Source organism: Pagrus pagrus, assembly GCF_965226575.1.
Source record: "Pagrus pagrus genome assembly, chromosome: 1".
NCBI lineage: Eukaryota > Metazoa > Chordata > Actinopteri > Spariformes > Sparidae > Pagrus > Pagrus pagrus.
Genome location: NC_140185.1, coordinates 9,633,973 through 9,654,725, shown reverse-complemented (window position 1 = coordinate 9,654,725; position 20,753 = coordinate 9,633,973). Strand labels below are relative to the sequence as shown.

At 40.0% G+C, this 20,753-nt stretch overlaps 2 protein-coding genes across 2 annotated transcripts in view; both read right to left on the bottom strand.

Annotated features, from left to right (window-relative positions):
* Nucleotides 1-379: 379 nt before the first annotated feature.
* LOC311255601 (cytochrome c oxidase subunit 5A, mitochondrial-like) lies at nt 380-3,975 on the bottom strand. The gene is made up of 5 exons (XM_084350209.1): nt 3,816-3,975; nt 1,606-1,722; nt 1,207-1,328; nt 594-716; nt 380-508 (listed from the first exon to the last, which is right to left on the bottom strand). Exons 1-4 carry the CDS (start codon nt 3,886-3,888, stop codon nt 603-605), a joined length of 426 nt encoding a protein of 141 aa, XP_084206335.1. The 5' UTR covers nt 3,889-3,975; the 3' UTR covers nt 380-508; nt 594-602.
* Nucleotides 3,976-7,276: 3,301 nt separating this feature from the next.
* Nucleotides 7,277-20,753, bottom strand: part of LOC311249211 (synaptosomal-associated protein 25-A-like) — a 37,553-nt gene continuing 24,076 nt past the window's right edge. Inside the window, exons 4-8 of the mRNA XM_084340083.1 lie at nt 19,386-19,434; nt 14,889-15,006; nt 10,595-10,714; nt 9,612-9,756; nt 7,277-8,715 (exon numbers count right to left, since the gene is read on the bottom strand). Coding sequence (XP_084196209.1) covers nt 8,647-8,715; nt 9,612-9,756; nt 10,595-10,714; nt 14,889-15,006; nt 19,386-19,434 — 501 coding nt within the window. The 3' untranslated portion in view covers nt 7,277-8,646. The remainder of the gene's footprint in view (nt 8,716-9,611; nt 9,757-10,594; nt 10,715-14,888; nt 15,007-19,385; nt 19,435-20,753) is intronic.

The window sequence follows — 20,753 nt, the reverse complement described above, 5'->3', positions numbered from 1 at the left end:
AGGTCAGCAACATTATGGTGTTAATAGTTGAACCATCAATTAGAGAGGTGCTAGTGTTTCTATTCGCTGAAATTGAGTTGAATTCGTTGTGGTATGTTTATGGACATTAAACTGAATGCACATGCATAACAAACCTTTTTCACAATAGACATTTTCACCTGTCATGGCAGCACTCCATTTAAGTTGCCCTGTAAGCCATGTCAGTGAAGAAGCAACCAAATAAGCAGGAAACTCCTATATATAATGCAGCTAACATTAATATGATTTAAACATGCTTTTCTTGCTACGAGGAATCAAAACATCTGCTGTAAAAGAAAACAAAGGTCCATTATAGACATAGAAAAACATTCATGAATGTACCAGAAAAAAACACACATGATTAAATTATTGGTTTCTTTATTAGGTCCACCATTTTGTACACAACAGGACAGCATGGATTTAATCAACAATATAGACATATTTGACAGGAGAGAACCAGGACAGCTCATCCCTTGATGTATCAAAGTACCTGAGGAAAGAGGGAAAAATATATTTTCAGCTGAAGCAAGTAATGTGCAATATAATTCATGATTGATGGTGTTCTTCAGTCTCACCTTGATAGTTTACAACTTGTCAATGCCCAGCTCCTCTGGTGTTGAGATGCCAAGTTCTGCCAGAGTGGGCTTCAGCTCTTGGAGCAGGTAGGGATAGATGTCTTTGTGGGGGCCTGCTTTGTCCTGCACAACACAACAAAAATGTCAACAACAAATAAAGAGCATCTTGTCATAGGCAATATTTGCAAACTTGGCAGTGAGCAGTTAAGTACTGATCAGTCACAAACAGGATTCTTGTGATTATTTTTTTTTAAAATAAATAGTAATATTGTGTAATTTTTATCTGACAACAACATCAGGTATAATTTAATCATTTAGTCTGCGTGAAATAAAATTGTGAAAAATGCTAATTTCGATTCCCCATAGCATAAAGTTGCTTCTTTTGTCCAAGGAACAGTCCAAAATCATAAGACTCCTCAAGCAAAAATCCTTAAATTTAAGAAGTTGGAAACAACAAATGTTTGACATTTTTGCCTGAAAACTGACTGACACAATTAATCAATTCACAAAAGATTTGGAGATAACGTAAGCAGGTTAAGCAATCCACATTCAAACTGAAACAAAGTTCATTAAAAAGGTTTATAGCAGTCCTTATGAAGGGACAGCAACTTACCTTAACGGCTTCAAGGATGCGGATGGCGCTGGCCAGGTCATTCAGTCTCCGGCAAGCCCTTAGTGCCGAATCCAGGATCTTGGCCTCAGGTACCAGGTCATATCCGATCAGGGTGTTCATCCCTTCAGGTAAAAATCAATGGGAAAAAACCCATGAGTCAGCAATAACAGTAACAGAGAGGAATAGAAGCAATATATACTGGAATGTAAAACTCATTCAATGCTCGCAGTTTTGCCATAGATGTAGTGGGAATCAAAAGCCCGTACAACCACCGCTGGACAACATCGACACTTATTAGGCCAAATTTACTTTATATAGGTGGATATCATCATGATTCTAAATGAACCTTAACTGGAACCAAAACAATGACCACCAGAATACGGAAACATGAACTGTTACCTTTCCTAAGTTCCCAGGCATCAATGTCAGGCTTGCTGAAGTAAGTGACCCAACGGGCATCAAACTCCTCGTCTGTCTCCACCGCGCCATGGGAGTAACATCTGGAGGCCAATGGAGCTGGAAAACATCATGCAGACACAGAGATTTATGACACATTTCCAACAACTTACATGGACTTTTAAAAAATATAAGTACATGTAGTATAAAAATAAAATGCCTTGCTACAAAACCCAACCAGTATTAGTCTTTCTGTCATAAATAGGCCAAATGTTGATTCGAATGATTAACTATCTTATCAAACATAAGATTATGAATTTTCCCAGGCATTCTGTGCCAACCTTCAATATTTTGTGCTTCTCTCACATTTCTGTTGGTACTAAAAAAGGTCCAGATTCAATACTGAAGAGGGAATGTTGAACTAATTCATAGCTCTTACCCAAACAAGACAGAGTGAAGAACAGATCAAGATAACAAGCAGGAATAATGACATATTAAGACTTGTAATATTGATATAATATGAATGTAGCTGTAATTTTCCACATTTGGCATGACGATAACCCCACAATGAATAAACAGCCGGGCACTGTAGGGCAGGTGAAGTTTTTCAGAAAGGATGAACTATAGAATATCTATGACTGTCAGCGAGGAAAGCAACATTGAGAAGAGACAATTTGGCATTGAATTTGTTTTTCCCTTTAGAGTACAGTCCTTTATACAAAATATCTTCGGTGAAGATTATTCTTAAAAAAAGGGAAAGGCATTATTGCAGGCTCTTATTCATTTAGTGTACACTGTACAGTTCCTCTTTCAGATCACAAAATGGAGACATTGCCTGTATTAAATATGATTTAACATTATATAGACTCTTTTCTTTTTGGAAATATGTAAAATAGCTGTTTAAAAAGCACTTTAAGGAATTAAACACAAGTCCAAGTACATTGCTTGCATGAATGCTGTGAGTCTGTGAAACCTGTTTAGAGGCTGTAGATAATACAGGTCTGTGGACGTGACTTGAGGTGGGTTTGTGTTCCTTTAAATAGCGCACACAGAGAGCTTAGTCATGTGACTCTAACAATAGATCAACAATTTGAAATGCAATCATGAATCCCTCACACAATATTTGAATACATGCAGTATTATAGTATTATCATCATTTTTTCCCCCCAATCATAATTTATTGCACACAACAAAAATGTAACAGCACGATATCCCAACAAACATTAAGGACTGGCAACTCTTTTTTTAATGGCCTAAACAGACTAAATAAACAACCTCTTTTTGTTTTCAAGACTGAATAAACAAACTGACCTTAAAGAACAACCCAATTCCATACTGTTTTACTTTGTTTATATGTGGCGGACCCTGCCACCTTTTTAGCATCAAACAGTGTTCTGTGGACCTTATTTTCCTCTGGGAACAGCTTTTTTATTCAGTCGTGGAAAAATAAATGGGTTATTATTACCTCATTAATATTGTAAATACTAAAATTCAGAGTTTGGATTTCTTCTCCAAAACTACATAGTGCTCCTTAAAGTTCATCAATATTTGATGAATACATAGTGCTGACAGAAACAAAATGAACAAGGTCGAATCACATTGTTAAAATGAAAATACAACATATATATGTCGACAAATTCTTGGAACTGACATCTGTAAGGTAGCCTGCACAGATACCCATGATGTGTACTGCAACTTGAGCCTATGAATGACGACCTAACTGCGGAAGTTAAGGACAGTTCATTTAGGGTGACTATTAGCATCGAGACAGACACCTTATTCTAGACTTCCACTGTTAACTGTGCGTAAATTTGAAACATATAGCTGCATACACAATACATTATATGGTCTGCAGATGAGTGAAACAGTCAAACGTGTTGAAACCAGCTGCGTATAAACTGCGGCCACTGACTCTCTTCAAGTAACTAAGGAGGGTCATCACAAGGTCGTGACATTTTTTGCTGAAATTAATTTCGCGCCTCTTCATTTAAAATATTCTATGAATGGAGAAAATGCAAGAAAGTATCCAGGTCAAGGCCAAAAGGATGGCTAACCATAAAAATAAGTCAATGTCACCCTAAGCTAGCTTTACACACACACACACATACATAGCAGGGGCTAAGCTAGGAAGCTACCCGGGCAAGCGTAATGTAGTCATCTTTAACATAGGAGGCTTTCTAACTTCAGGGCAGGTGTAAAGCGGGCTGTCGTACCTGAGTAGCAGGGTCGTGACCGAGCCAGGCTCCGGGCCCCTGTGGCTGACAGTCGGAACACGGCTCGGAACATGGTACCGTGGGTGCTAACCGTCCTGTATGCTAAAGAGAGAGACTGTGGACGGACAAACACGATGAGGGCGACGAGGGTCACGTGACTGACGGAGACAGCCGAAAGCTTCAACGTCAAAGCTGCTGATTGGTCCGTTTCTTGACCACGTACTCCTACACTGATGTTTTTTATTTTACTTTTTATGGTTTTTATTGATATTATATCATAAAACCATGGTTTTTGAATTGCATGAGCGACATACACCTCTAAAGATCATTTTAAATATTTGTCTTCACACTCATCTATTTCTCCCCTGAAGAGGCCTGTGTATTTACATACGCTACAGTGTCAGAGTCTTAAAAGCACATATGATTGGAGGTTTTACCAAACAGGCCCTGACCTTTATCTGTGGTGCAAATGACATATACATCTTATTTAATTAAGCTGTGATATTGTTTCAAGACACTTTCCATCAAATTTCATCCATCTGTTATTATTTATGAGTGCTCACTAATTAATTTTCATCACATTGCTTGAAAGATGTCAGGAAAAAGGAGCATGGGACAGCAGCTATCATTTTGTTCTGACCAAAGGTAACAGAAATCACTCTGGTGACTGGAATTGCTCTCAGCTTTTTATTAATACTTCAAGAATGTTGGTTTGTGTGTCCGAGCGTCATGCCCCCACAAAAGACTGATTCTTACACCTCCCATAATGCAACATGATAGCATCTGTCATTAGATCCTCCCTGCTTGATAATAAACCACATATTTCAAACTCAACACACCTGTTTAGTAACAAAGCCTTAGACCTGATGAAATCATCAGGGGTATTTCGAGGCTGAAAGGACCATTGTGTGGTAGCAGACTGCAACAAACAGAATACCCCTCGTCTCGCCCTCCCTTGCCATGGCTGCAATTAATGCCTAAGGCCCTCTCTAGGTTTGTCCTTTCTGGGCTACCGTAGAAACATGGCAGAGATGTGGAGGGGACCCACTTCCTCTGTAGATATAAAAGGCTCATTCTAAGATAACACAAACACAATTCTTAGTTTCAGGTGATTCTACACAAATTAAAACATCATTATGAATATTATATTCCATTTCTGCCAATAGATTCCCTTGAATCTTACACACTGGATCTTAAGAAGCTCCTCCAGAGCTGTATAAGATAGCCCACTACTGTGTCCTCATGAAAAAAATGAACTTCATGTGTAAAATTGGTGGAGTTTCCTTTTAAAAACACTTCCCAGTTAAAACAAGACTATGGAGTGCGTTGGTGTGTAAAGCCTACCAGCAGAGGGAGCTCTTGGTTTGAAAATACATCCTGGAGTCCTCAGTGTGTACAGTCACACAGATATGTGTCATTTATTGGTCCAACAGCAAATAACTTTTATAATTAGTGCACGTAGGGAGCTGGAGAACTGACAGATTCTGTTCCAAAGCATCATTTTAGGGGAAAAATCATCATGATCATATATGTAGGATTTAGTTTATGTTGATAACATGGATAATAACAATCATACATTTTATTTGACTTTGTGTATGCAAAGATTTGAAGTGCATGTACAGGGGGTCATGTAAAGGATGTAACCAAGGTATAGCGGATTACCCTCTTGTGTGTATCTGTCGATTCAAGTTTGTGTGTGTGTGTGTGTGTGTGTGTGTGTGTGTGTGTGTGTGTGTGTGTGTGTGTGTGTGTGTGTGTGTCAGTGTTCTTAGTGACGTGGTAAACTCTAATCCGCCCTAAGCCCAGGGCACCACAGTAGATGTCCATTAGTGTAATATGCTGCTGCACATCTTTCCTTCTCTGTCTCTGTGTATCTTTCTCTCCCTGTCATGTCTGTCTTTTATTTCCCTCCAAGCCTTTCATGCTACAAACTAGTGCTTGAAATATCTGTGTTTACATTACATGCAGTATTTTAGCTACTTTGCTCTGTTTTCGAGCACCTTCTGAGTAGTTAGTATAAGCTCTTTGACCTCTCACCTCCCAGTGGAAGAGTGCAGGAGAAAACACATGTTCTTCAACTTGATGAGAATAACATTATATCACATTTGTTACCTTATGAGTAGTTAGATTTTACACAGTTACAGCATCTACCAAGAAGTCTTCATGGGCTGAATAATTCTACTGTCATTATATCATCTATTTTCTTTCTTACATAAAGCTAGGTCATGTGACTCTGTGTGAAGGATGAAGATTGACTCCCCTGACAACTGTCACCTGTTTGTCAGTGGAGGAAATGACTGTTGACACTACAGAGAGATAATTTTCCTTGAAATTACAAAATTCAGGACGAGATATGAGTAACAGAAACAGGGTGATAACTGAGTATAGGCATGATTTTTTTTTTTTAAGTACTGTTAAATTTCTTTAAATTATTTTTTTGTCTGGGAAGATTTTATTTTCATACCATGCTCCCAGTGGATTTTTATCTTCTTTACACCTGATTAATGCACTCTTGTCTGCAAGTAAAAAGCTCCCATTCTGATCACCATAGTGACCATGTGTCACATGATCGTTCCAAGAACACAAGAGTAGTTTACACATCTGTAGTCCAGGTTCTGGCGTTTAAATTCTTGCATTCATGATTTGTTTGATTGTATTTATTCAATGTTTTATTAAAGAACAACACCCACCCCAGCCACAGTCAGTTCACCCAGCTGCCATCTGGCAACAGATACAGACGTATTCACTGCAGTACAGAGCAGTGTCTTTTTCCTCTGGCTGTGAGACTCTTCGATTCACCCTCCACACTCCATCTTACAAAACAGTTTGTTTTTCTTTTTTCTTTTCACTTACTGTTACAAGTATGACAAGCCTTAGTTTATGTAACTAAGTCAATAAAAAAGTCTTTAAGTCTTGAATTCAGTTCAAAATAAAATAGCTTTGCTAGTGTCCAAATAACCTTAAAGCTGTGTTTATTACCCAGTGGTAATAACCTGACAAAGCAGCCAATGGGAGGATCCTGCTCAGTGTACGTTCAAAAGCAGACAGGACCTATATGGAGCTCTGTCTGCTGATTGGATAAAGTCGGCAGGGATACCAGAAAATGTATTTTCTCTTTTACTTCATGAGTAGGGGGGAGGAGAAACATGGGTTACTGACCAAACACTCTATAACAGTGATTCCTGTTGGATTACAGAGCTAGCTAACATTTACTGCAATCAAAAAATATCTCTTATAGCAGCTTTAATGCAAGTTTATGCATGTTGAACCCTCTTCGACAAAGACTAAATTCAGTTCACATTTTTCTCCCTTACTTTTTCTCTTTTTGGTGTGAGTGACCAAAGTGTGAATCGTACTTTCAACCAGGCTTTCCTTGTTTCTGGTCGAGTTACACAGGACCACGATAATAACACACCCAGTATTGAAGGTCATACAAACAGGAAGTATTCTCAGTTTGGTACTACAGTTATGATGGTTTTATTGGCATTTTCCAAGGAAATAATTTACAGTGATGGTCACAGTCTGGAAAGGTAAAGAGACATGAAACAAAAAGAGTGGCACTATTGCAGATAAATATGGGCCTCTTCTCTGTGTGGCCTACATATGTAGCATGCGCTTGCCATGTACAGATATTTTTGCCTTGATGAATGAATTATTCAGTGTCTCTAGCAGTGGACGGACATGCATAACACACTTAATGCTTAATGCACTACTTGATATTGCTAGGGTTGAATCATGGGCAAAGCAGTCTGGCGTGGTATGTGAAGAGGTTGTTAACCCTCATGTAACTTTTAAGAACAGCAGATCTCCACCTCCTTTCATTATCAATCATAGAGTTAGCTATTACGGTTAATGCCCAGTATGTCAGTGATGGCAAGAGTCTCATCAACAACGCCGTTCAGAAAACAAACAAATGCAAATATTTGCACATACACTGAGCCTTATGATAACATTTTTATGAATTAAAACAAATCAATTAAATATTCAACCCTTCACTTCTGAATGGTCAGATTTAGCTCCCTGAGGAAAATATATATATTATACAATCAATAGCATCTAATTGCGTGAATACTGCTCCATTAATAGAGTTGGTAAAATACAGTCAGGATCAAAAGCCACCTTTTCATCCAAATGGCTCAAATACTTCCAGAGACCTAACTAAGTATCCTTCCTCTGCTATGTTACTGAGATCTGAGCGGCTCCATGTTTACATTAAATTACTTTGTATTTAAACAGTGGTCTTGGTTACCAGCTGTGAGAGATATATGTTCACTATATTCATGGCAAATCACTGTGGCCTTATCATGTAGCATTACGACATCTTATCCGATGGATACACGGTGTGTCTTACATGGACAACACCAGAATACTGACATGGGTGAAGGACATCATGGAACAAGGTGTACATACAGTTTATGTTACACACAGGCTTAAAAAAAGAGTGATGAAGTAAACAGGACAAATGATCTCTACATCAATGAAGCCATTTAAGAAGCACTATGTACAGTGTGGAGAGAGTTTGAGTGGGCGATGTGTGACGGAACTATTATTTTTTAACAAAATCAAAAGAGCGACAACACAGAACAACACTGGCAACAAGGGAAGGGTGGAGGTGATAGGCCAGATGAGGGGAGGAGGGGCGGAGGGAGGTATGATATGTGCATGTGTGCAAACCTCTACAAGTATCACAATAAAAGCATGATGTTGCAGCGCCGGCTGTCGAGCATAGGAAGTGGGCGCTGGGCGTTGGTGTTGGGGGCTGGGTTTGGTTGGTGTTGTTATTTTCAGGTGAATGGGGTTAAATGGGATGAAAGCACTTTTTCACTGCAGTTTAGCCACTGCCCAACATCTTTGTAGCACGCTGGTTGGCCTCATCAATCCTGGTCTTGTTGGAATCAGCCTGAAAAAGGGAGGGGATGAGTTATTTTAAAGGAAAATTTCTGTTTATTTTGAAGATCCCTATGCAATTAGCCATAATGGCCGTTTCAGGTCCAAACACGGCACAGCCCATAGAGTCTCAAGGCCACATTCATGGGAAATACACCAGGTTTAAAGAGGCATTATCCTTTGATGGAGACATATGTGCTGAACTAATGGACACTGTGCACAATTGGGATGTTTAACACCCAGATTTTAACCCAGATTTTATTCACTGGCATGTGAATCAGATTTCCTCCATTACTGTGTCAAACCCAGGCTAAATCTGCTCAAAGTCAGCACAGCTGAATCCGCTGTTACATAGCCTAATGCTGAGCATGTAATCCATGCTAAATATCAGCTAAATACTCTATAGATTAGCTGCCATTTGTTCTAAATTTGTTGCCTTTCCTGTACATACGTACCCACAGCTCTGACATTGTTAAATTCCCAATTTCGGTCTCTGACTATGCATGAATCTAACTCCATCCTGGTTGCACCTATAGCTTCCTGCTTTCTGTAATTTCACAACGTAGTCTGGAAACTCTGGGGCCTTTTGCAGCCTATTATTCATCTTATCATAAATAGGACAAAAGTGTATTTTCTCCTTGAACATTTTGGAGCATCACACTTCTAAATGTAGACTCTGTTGGTACTATCTTTGTCCACCTTGGATCAAACATTACTTTTCTGCTCCACCAACTAGGAGAGGCTGTTGCCTGCTAACACCTGAAATAGACTTGCTTCTATCAATAAGTATGAATTCAGAATGGTGATGAGTCAACTACATCAAAGTCGTGCAATTCTCTAGAAAGGAAGCATCCTCTCCCACCAATTACAATCCCATATATAACCATGGCAGGGCGCGTGGTTCTGTACCTTCTCCATGATCCTGTCGATCTGGCGGTTCTGGGTGTCGATCTCCTGGCCCATATCCAAGGCCATGTGACGCAGATTGCCAATGATCCCGCCCACCTGCTCCAGGTTCTCATCCATCTCATTCTCCCTGGCATCATCCGTTACCCTGGATCAGACAGGAGGAGGAAGTAAGACTGGTTATAGGCCAAATATTATGTAGTACAGTATAGTACAATCCACTATGAATACATACAATATGTTTTATATGAATTCCCCAAACAAATAAATCACAATGTTCCTGGAATTCAAATATTGTGAGGTTTAAGGAGAAAATCTAACATTTAAAGGTTAAAATGTACAAAACAACTCAAAATGTGCATCATCTTATACATGGTATGGGCTGTCTAAGGATTCAGTACCATGGACAGCACTGAGGAGGAAGAAACCCTGATAATTCAATAGGATCAATGAGCCTTGAATCATGTTTCACATTAACTCCCACACAGAGGGTCGGGACCCCTCCAGCAGGTCTCAAGATAGATCTGAGTGTCACAAGATGATAAAAAAATGAAGCCCTGCTGCATAAATTTGCTCCAAGTGTTGCTTTTTGTAGATTTTTTACTTCTTTAGGTTCTGAATATTCATCATCTCACCTTGTTGACTCAGAGTTTGATCCTCCAATTTTGATAATATTTCTCGGAATATGATTCACAACTGATTCATATGTATAAATATACATCACAGTAAAGTGATATTAAATTTCCTTGATTCACAAGTGGAGACTGTGTTGTTTCAGCAACAAATAATATGAACACACAGATTATCAAGTAACTTATCATCCACACTGATGGTGAAACAAAATAGAAATGGGCAACCTGTTCCAGGATCACAGTTTTGTAGAATAATGAATGTAAACAGAATCACATACTAAGCACACCACCTACACACACCTACACACACACACACACACACACACACACAAACACACACACACACACTCTTACCTGCGGATGAAGCCCCCACTGATGGCCATCTGTTCACGTTCATCCACCACTCGAGCCCCTGGCTGACTGTTCACCACTCCATCCTGGTTCGCTCCCCAGGCCTGGCCCCCGCCCTTAATCCTACCACACACACATTTCAGTCAGGGCCAGTCGGACTGTTATATGGTGTGCTTGTGTTTGTGTATTTGTACATGAACATGTATGTGTGTGAACTTGTTAACTTGTTTGTGAATGTAACCAAGACTCAGTGTACTGTGGGTGTGAAAGGAAGTGTAGCTGGTCAGTCTGTGTTATACTGTGTGTGTGTGTGTGTGTGTGTGTGTGTGTGTGTGTGTGTGTGCGTGTGCGTGCGCGCAGTGGAGTGTGAATGAGTATATGTGCGTCTATGCAAGTGCATGTTTTATAGCAATTCACTATCAAAACATACACTGTCCATGAATATATGTTTAGAATGCATGGCATAATAAAGTGTCAAGCCAATTCTGCTAAAAGCAACATGCCAGCCACGTATGATCAACTTTCATACATGCATTTGCAATTTGTTAGTGAATAATTGATCTAACAAGCAGATCAATTGGATCCGATCACAATAAGCTCATACAGTATGTGTCTTGTGTTAGAAGTTATTAAGGTCCTTTGAAGACTGAAGAAACTGTCTCCCACAAGCACATAGAAAAGAGCACAAACACAGAACATAATAACCAGACACACACAAACACATACATATAAACATGTAGACTGACAGGACATGCAAGACAGGGAGACAAATTACACAATGTTTGACATGGGAGGGGGAAACATATAAAGAGGAACAGGATCAGACACATGCTGTATCCACTAAAAGAAAGCTGAATAGTTAGATCTGTAATGGGGAAGAAAAAGTGAATGGAGATCATTTTTCATGTGAGGCTAAGTATTACAGTAGCTGTGATCAGCCCTTCATTTCATCTGGATGGATCAGTCTGTAGGATGATACACTGTATACAGTCAAATAGGCAAATGTAATTCTTAGCATTTGTTTTATATGCTTGGAGTACCTGACGAGTGGTGGCCACCACTGAGGACAACATAATGAATAAAGTTGAAGTTCTTTAAAGGTCCCGTATTATGTTTAGGTTCATACTTTTATTTTGGGTGTTTACGAGAAAATGTTTACATGTTTAAATGGCCAAAAACATATTATTTGCTGCAGCAGCTCTATTCACCCTCTGTCCGAACGCTCTGTTTTAGCACCTGTCTCTTTAAAGTGTCCCTCCTGAAAAGCCCAGTCTGCTCTGATTGGTCAGCTCTCACAGGCCTGAGCTTTGCTACTTTCACAGTATTTATATAGCACCTTTATAATAAAAAAGACATGGAAATCTCACCTTCTACAATATGGGACCTTTGAAAGTTTTATTTGTTCACTTTTCAATAAAAGACAACTACTGTATGCGCCACTGTTGTCTTGAGGTGGTAATCCACACCCATCAGGTGCTGCAGACAGTTTATAACAAGCAAGAATTATTTTTCTTCTGCTTTTTGACCCAGGGCTGCTTATAAAAAGAGTCTAGATCAGATGAGACACATGACATAACCACAGGGTTACATAACAAGTGGTTCATGATGGGGAGGACCAAAGAGCTATAGAATAGACAAGATCTGAACCCAAAACAATCACATATGAAGCAGGACCAAAAATGGACCAAATGGGGGCAGCAAACTCCTATTATACCTTCACACAGAAGATAAAAATGTAACCCAAAATTGGGTAGTGACTATTAAAAAAAAGACAGCAGCTCCGACAAAATGACGGCTATGATGCAAATAAAGCAGATTACTGTCAACATCCTGCTCAGCCCTGTTTCAGAGAAAAGAATTGTCTGTTGTTAAAATGTTTACTGATGAATTATGGATATAAAAAATGTAGTAGTACACAGTGAAAGGCAAAGCAAAAGAAATACTATTATTTACCACTCTAGGTCAGATCTTACCTAGAAAATCAAGGAGTTTTTTTTGGTTCTGTTCTGCTTTCTGTTCCTCAACATGACAAAAAAACCAAAAAAAAAACTGCACACTATATTTTACTGAATTTTAGATTTACAATAGTGTATTCTACATATGGCACTGGGTAAATCATTGTTAAAACATCACTTTATTATTTCCAAGAAAAATATCTGAGAAACCTCTTGCTGCAAACTCTAAAAAAATATAGGAATTTATCTCATAAATATAGACGTTTATTTCTTGATTTGTCAGCAACTTGTATTTTCTATAGCTCTGAGATAGACAGCTGTATACAGTACATGTAATGGTCCCAGAGTATAGTATGCTCAGACATGACTCAGTGGCCATAGTTTGGCTGTTGAGGGCCAGAGAACAGATCACACAGGAGTTTGGCAAAACTGGCATTGGGAATCCACCCTCATATCAAAGCCAATGTTGTGTGTGCCCATAAAACAGTTTGCCTCACTCTTGTATGATATTTCATTATGTAGGACCGGCCTGAGGGAAGAGAGGCAGGGGCCAACTGAGACATTCTATCATTACAACCATAATATGAGGGTCATGTACCAAGTGGTGTGTTAGACTTTTTTTTTTAGCTCGTTTGCCACAACATGTATTTTTACTGCACGTGGATGATTATAAAGTTACTGCATTGGACTGATGCTGTTGCACCAGCTTCACATCTGTAATTACAGTACAGTACAGAGAACACCCTGTCACATATTAAAGCTTGCTTGCAATGTATAGTTTGTGTGCAGCATCTAAAAATGTGGGGCATTTAAAAATGTATACAAGTTGACTTTAGTTTAAAAAAGTCAGAAAACCGATTATCTCAGGAATTAGTAGAAGAATAAGTAGAAGTTTTAACAACTTAAAATTATTAGTCTACTTTACTTGAGGTACTTTGAGGTAATGGTTTCTTCTATCTTTTTTTAAGTGAAGTCAGATTTTACAGTGTAGAAAATAGCATACATTCAAGAATAAATCACATCTAAGAACTAGGACCCAAAAAAACTTTTTAAAAAATGGTTCAACATTTTGGGAAATACGCCTATTGGCTTTCTTGCAGAGTTACATGAGAAGATTGAAATCAATGCATCTGTATGCTGTGTGCTAAGTATGAAACTACCACCAGCAAACTTGCAAGCTTAGCTTAGCACAAAGGCTTTAAAAAGGGGAAAATGGCTAGCCTTGCTCTGTTCAAAAAATGGTTTAAAAGGTTTAAAAAATGCAGACCAGCAAATTCAAGGCTCACTAATTGGCATGTTGTATCTTGTTTGTTTAATTTGTACAAAAACTTAAGTGAAAGCCAGGAAACATTTTGCTTTTACACTTTTGTGCAAAGTCTTAATCTTTACAGATTTATACATATTTAAAGTGTTGTGGTAAACCCTGTGGTATTACGTTAACAATGTGGCTACCGTTTGCAGCCCACTGGCTGCTGTCCAGAGCAAAAAACAACCTTAAAAATCACAATTTGACTCCTACCACTCACAGTAGGTGCATTCTGTTAGCTTTGAGCAAGCCAGGCAAGCCGTTTCCCCTGTTTCCAGTCATTGTGCTATGCTACGCTAACTGTCTGCTGGCTCCAGCCACATATGTATCATACAGACAAGAAAGGGGTTTCCATCATTTTGTCTAACTCTTGGCAAGAAAGAGAATAAGCATACTTCACAAAAAGGTCAAACTATTCTGACTGATTTGACAGACTCATCAGAATGCTTAGCTGCAAATATCAACATATAGTATGAATAAACTTCGATGTAATCAATGAATTCCCATCAAAACATGTAAAACACCAACATTAATCGTTTTCCAAAGAGCAGCAAAATGGATGAAATTCAAATCAGTCATTTGGTGTAGAAGGCAACTAGTTGATTTATTCTTTGGTTGGACTTTGAACACAGCATGAGGCTTCATGCTGCAGGGTGTTAGGGTGGGGGCTCGGGTGGGGTTAAGGGGTCGGTGGGTGTCGTGGCCCAGATCCCTGCTGATGCCGCTACCTGCTGGAAGAGAATCTCTCATCCAATGTGGAATGAAGGGCTTTTGAGGACAACAGCTATGAAGGCAAATAAAGTGGCATCGGACCTGTTGTACGGATATGTGTGTTGTTCATACATGCACGCAATCTCACGCACACACACATGCATGCAGTGCTGGTGCCTGTTCCGAGTGTGTGTTGTTGGGGCTATGGGCCTGACTGCTCACACCATGGTTCACCATGCTCTATACACCAGAAGCAGGCAGACAGATAGAGAGGCAGTGGCAGGCACTGAAACACATGCAGTCAGGCGACACAGGCGGCACCTACTTGTTACAGGGACATGAACATAGACCACAGAACTGTCCTAGATTGTTCAAATTCTTTTCTGCATCCTTCATGTCCTTATTGATTTGGTCCATCCCCTCCTCGATGCGTTCCAGTTGCTCTGATTACCAACACATTGTCATTTTTCCCAGCAAAAGAACGAAAGCACATGAGAAGAGAAGAGAGGAGGAAGGAAGTCGCAGGTCGAAGGAAGGGAGGGGAGTAGAGAGGGGAGACAAAGGAGAAGAGACAAAAAAAGACATTGACTGTGACAAGAGAGACATCAGACATCACCACCACCACCACCAGCACAGGACAGGCAAGAGCTTGGGGCTCCTGGCCGGTACCTACTTTTTAATACATGGGCATATCAGACCACAGCATTGTCCTATATCTTTTAAATCTTTCTCGGCCTCCTTCAGGTCTGCGTTCACCTTGTTCATGCCCTCCTCCACACGATCAAGTTGTTCTGGTGAGGACAAAGGCATGAGAGGAGTGAAATAAATGTAACACGTTCGATTTCGGAGGGGTGGCGCTCTACACTACAGTGCAAGAGGCAAAGTGTTTTGGCTAGATGCAGAAGGCAAAGCAGGCAACAAGCTTTAAGAGAAGGTGGATATTGCTGTCGGCACACGAACTTCTGTTTTTCGTCTTGCATTGCTCTGCATGTGAGTTTCTTGCCGTGGATTCTACATCAGCTTTTTGTTTCCTACCTCCATCCAGAGCGACATATTGCTGATCTGAGTATTTCATGAATGTGATGAAAAGCATCATTCAGGCCCATGAAGTCACCAATGCTTCTTTACTCAGACGGTCATAGAGCTATAAAAAGCTCAGATTCAAGGTCAGATCCCCTCTCTGGCTGGTTAATGGTGATAGGACAGGATAGCAGTAATCTCCATCAGTGGGCATTGTTTCTTCCAGGAATCCTCAGGTTTGATTAGTCACATTGTAGTGCAGAGGACACAGATGATCATATAACACTGGCTCAAGATCTATAGAAATGAGTTTTACTGATCCACAACCAAGGCCTGTTGTAAAGGAAATCTCTGTACGTCTACAGCTCTCTGAAGCTGCCAAAGGAAGGAGGCCTCAAACAACAGACAAAACTGTAGAGAAGCAGATAGGAAATAACACATTTGCTCAGAGTGCAATTATGTCACTGACCTTAGCAGAAGCTGCATCAACCTCTGCTATCATGGTCAAGATGCAAACATTTAAAAAACATCAGTTTTTGGCAACCTTTATCTTAGGAAGGAAGAACAATATGTTCTGCCATTCCATTATAAACAGAGTCTGAACAAATTCCTTACATTTTACTGGAAAGGCATCTAAGAAAATTCCCTTTGCTCCCATTTGCTCCTTTTTGACTCAACTCGCTCTTCTTTCACTTGTCTTACTCTCTAAAGCCAGAGCAGTTCATACTGAGTGCAGCATAAATGGAAGAAACTTTCCAAAGAGAAAAGAGAGATCTTCAAAGCTAAGGGGAGAGGATCAGGAGAAAGGATTAAGATGAATGTTATCAGCTAGCTATAAGGTACAAATCGACTACTACGTGTAAGTGGAATTTACCAACAGAGTGCTACACACGACAACTAAATGGCCTCAAGCAGTAATCCCCGGCAGAGCGAGGGATTGAGTAGAGGAGGAACGTGAGAGAAACAGAGAGGGAGGCATTGTTTATCTCCTGAGCCTCGGACAGCCAGTTCAGACTTAACCTGCTTCCTCCCCTCTGTCTGTGGATTATAGTGTGAAGCCCTCCTGTCCTTTCTTGTAGTCAGTCACAGCTTTGGCCAGTTAGAAAGCAGAACGGTTCAAATCAGCGAGGAGTGAGTGTTAAAGGCCCTTTTCACTTGTTGTAGGATGACCACAGGTGTTACTGATTATATTGTTGATGCTTTGTTCTATTCAAGTGTCTCAGTAAGGCACAAGATCAGGGCCCTGAAAGTGAAGCAGCTAAATGAAATCTTTTCCATGTCAAGATGTCTACTAAAAAGGTCTTTCGCACTTCTGCCAAGCTCCTTCTCTATGGCAACAGTGGCCAAGGATCATGGGTATTGTAGTATTTTGATCTGTCCTCCACGCCAAAATGTGATTTTTCAGAAACAAAAATTAAATAGTTAAAACTGGTAGCTATAATATAAACCTATATGATAGTTACATTATCCCGAGTCCAAAGTTTTTGTTTATGCTCAACCTCTTAAATTCAATTTACTCACAATGTCAAATGCAAATGAGACACTGATATGTGCAACTCATTACCAGCACTGTGACATTAACTGGTGGGTTGTTAGTGAGTCTATTTTTTGGTTGTCAGCGTTGTCCATTGATGTGAGAGTAACAGAAAAAGACGAGAGTCACGGGAACAAGCTGTAATGGTCCAACAGTGATAAAGTGGTAGGCAAAAAAACAACAAAAAAACCAACCACACTCCTTGTACATTTTCAGCATGCAGAAGCTACAAACAAACCAATTTTTTGTGCTAAACGTTGCGAGTTGCTCCTGGCCCGGGCTCACTGAGGCGGAGCTGCAATCCATCAGCTCTGACTGAAGTGTAATTCAGGTCAACATGCATGTAACAGCCAAGCAGGGAGGGACTCATTAGCTGCAGTGAGACCTCCACCACAGGTAATACATCACTGCAAGAAATGACAAATCTCTTCCTATGTATGTGTGTGTATGTGTAAAGGGCAGAGGGATTAGTTTCACACTAGTTTACAACTCAAAGGGATTGTATCAATTACCACAGGCTTGGAAAGCTATTACTTATGAGTCTTTTTAAACAAATCTTTTAGCAATATAAGAGGGAATTCTTGTAAAAAAGATGTAAAATATGTCAGAGCCTCCAACGGTAGAGACTTGTGTAGTTCAGTAGTAACTGTAAACGGGAAGGAGAAGGGAAGGATAGAGAGAACAAATGACAAAACAGAAAGACAAGAAAGAGCTTCATAATTATTGTAACCGAAGTGATCTCCAGGAAACGGAACAGGAGAAAGAAGAACATAGAGGTCAGGGGAAAAAAGTGAAGGGGATGAGAGCAGAGGCTGGTGGGAAAGAAGAGAATAGGCATGAAACAGAGAGAAGAAGAGGGAGACAGAAAGAGGAAGAGACAGATGGGGATCAGGTTAAGAGGACATTTGCTGAGAGGCAGAGGTAATTTAAATCTGCGAATTGATTGCTGCCCTGTGCTAACAGCAGTGAGCAGTTCACTGTGGCAGCCGTTCCTCTTGGGGGGAAGAAGGCGGAGAGAGAGGGGAAACAGGCTATATGTTCCTTTGACAGGCCAATTAGGCTGCTCTTTCACGCATGCAGCTGAGCACAAGCCTTTGGTAATACACATACACACATCCTCTACACATGCTATGACTAGGCGATCCCCGCACTTAATATACCTTGAATATACACAGGTATCCACAAAACAACAGCAACTTTAATGCAAATACAAACAGTAGAAATATGGAATTTCCTTCAGTGTGTTTCTATGATTTATTTAGACTGCTGTGTGGATCAAACTCACAATTTGCTACAAGTAAATCAAATGTCGCTGCCCTCGCTAGTCAGCACCAGATATACTAGTCAGTTAAACGTATTACTTATTTTACTTTATTACTTATCGGATTAATATAAACCTTTACATTATGTATTGGCATCATTTAAACTGAAATGTCATGTCTCTTGGACACATTTTGCTTTACTAATTCTAACAACGTTGTTTAACTGTTGTTTCTTAGTTGTGTTTGTGTGACCTTTGTCGCTGTGAAGAAAGATTTTTAGAATAAAAGGGGGCTTTGAAAGTACAACATTAAACTGGCTGGTAGAGCAAACTAAGCAACGTTTGTCCCACTCTGTTCATGTCTATCTGCTCCTTCCACCAATTTATCTCATATTTAGTGTTAACGTAGGTTTAATTTTGCTGAAGGTGGGTCATCACATACTCCCCAGCATGCTAATAACTATCATCAGAATAAATATCTGTAAATGGTTCCTTATGAACATGACAATCAGGTTTCAGGGAGTGTGGTAAAAGCATCAGTGTAATTGACGTGTTTTCCCTTCTTGTTCTACTGCTTTTAAGCACTAAACATGCAGCTAAAATATAATCAGCAAGATTAAGCCAATATTTATGCATTTGCCTGAAAAATACAGTAAGCATTAAAGTGTAGCAGTGGGGAGGCAGTGCAGGAGGCTAGCTCAACAGGCACTTCCAGTATAATCATTTTTAGCTAAATTAGCTCAGACTGCAGCTGAGGTTCTTGGCAGAAGCTCACACAGATGTCAACTGTTCCTCTGCCTTAGTAATTATCAAACTATAAAGGTCGTTGTCCCTTGGGCTCTGAATTTGACTGGGACTGCACAGTGTTATACTGGACATACTGCTGATGACAACCTCCCATTATAGTGCAAAAAATAGCTGCAAAGAGAGAATCATAGCAGAGCAGATTTAAAGTGAAGACAGATGTTAGAGAGACAGTGTTTGGTGATCTCTCCCTATCAACTTACCTCCCTGCTCATCCAACATGACCAGAGTCCTGATGCCGGCATCTTTACTCTGACAGACAGACAGACGGAAAGAGAGAGGGGGAAAAGGAAAAAGAAGAGAATTTGGGGAAAAGAGGAATAAATGTGACAGATCAGTGAAGGTCAACAGAGCAGAACAGAGCAGAGCTATCAGGGCAGCAGAGGTGGGTCAAATTACAATTTGAAATCACTTTTTGGAGTGTGACTGATCTCTTCTGGCACACTGAGACAGCTTGACCTCAGATTATTTTGACATTTTGGGAAATGCACTTTCTTGCCAAAAGTCAGACAGAAGATTCATACTGCTCTCATAGATTTCTGTGCGCTAAATATGAAGCTAGGTTGGGGGACCATTAGCTGAGCTTATCACAAAGTCTACAAACAGGATGAACAGCTGGCTTGGCTCTGTCCAAACGTAACACAATCCATCACCAGCACCTGAAAAGCTAAAATGTTACATTTTAGGCTTTGCGTTTTTTAATAAAAGAAAGGTGAGATAATGTGTTAATTGAATGCGCTGATATGTGGATTCTTTTTTTTTAAACAAAAACATCTAACACCAATAAATATAACCACCAAAATGCCACAAATATACTGATGCATGATCCCGCACAGATTCCTGGGATAAACTCGTCCACCAAATGGCATGTGCTATATTTGTTATGTTCACTGGGCTGGTACCACAGATTTGTTGACAAAGCTCCAGTCATGTAACATTTTGATTTGGCTTACAGAGTTGGCACACACTCAAACACACAGGCACACACAAAACATGAACATTCATGCAGACTCATACGCTGTTATTTCTCTGCGCTTCACATAATAACACACTTCAGTGGGCGCACGATAACCACATTAACGCACACAACAAAACAACAGCTTTGCGCTCTCCATGAGCCCGAGGCTTTCTCTAACACATATTAAAGACCAAAGGCCGTTCAGTTCATGCATCAGCTATTTTGGATCAAAGTGAGCTCTGACCTTCTTGGAGCAGTGATAGATAGAGAGCAGTGCTGGAGGCCAGTTAGGCATGCCACTGATATTAGTATCAATCAAACTGTCTGCCAGAGACATCTGCCAGTGGCCACGGATCTGTGTCACTGTGAAGTTAAATTGTTGCTGATCAATGTGGGTTCAGAAAGCGTTCTCCGGGTGACTAAAAGTTAGGTTAGAATTGGAAAAGCGGTTTGTTTACATGAGACTTGTGGACAAATAATTGAAAATTAAAGAATCCTCAGCACAGACACTTCTGCGGACCTAATATTTGCAGACTCAAAACCAGCTATGTAACTGCTTGTTTTACCAGGAAGAATCGGTGGTAAATTACAGACAAGGGAGGGCAGCCGTGGC

Coding starts and splice junctions, on each gene's coding strand:
- LOC311255601 (XM_084350209.1), bottom strand. CDS start 3,888: ATGTTCCGAGCCGTGTTCCGACTGTCAGCCACAGGGGCCCGGAGCCTG. Junction 1,723..3,815: donor GTCACGACCCTGCTACTCAG/GTACGACAGCCC, acceptor GATGTTTTCCAG/CTCCATTGGCCTCCAGATGT. Junction 1,329..1,605: donor TGCCTGGGAACTTAGGAAAG/GTAACAGTTCAT, acceptor TTTTACCTGAAG/GGATGAACACCCTGATCGGA.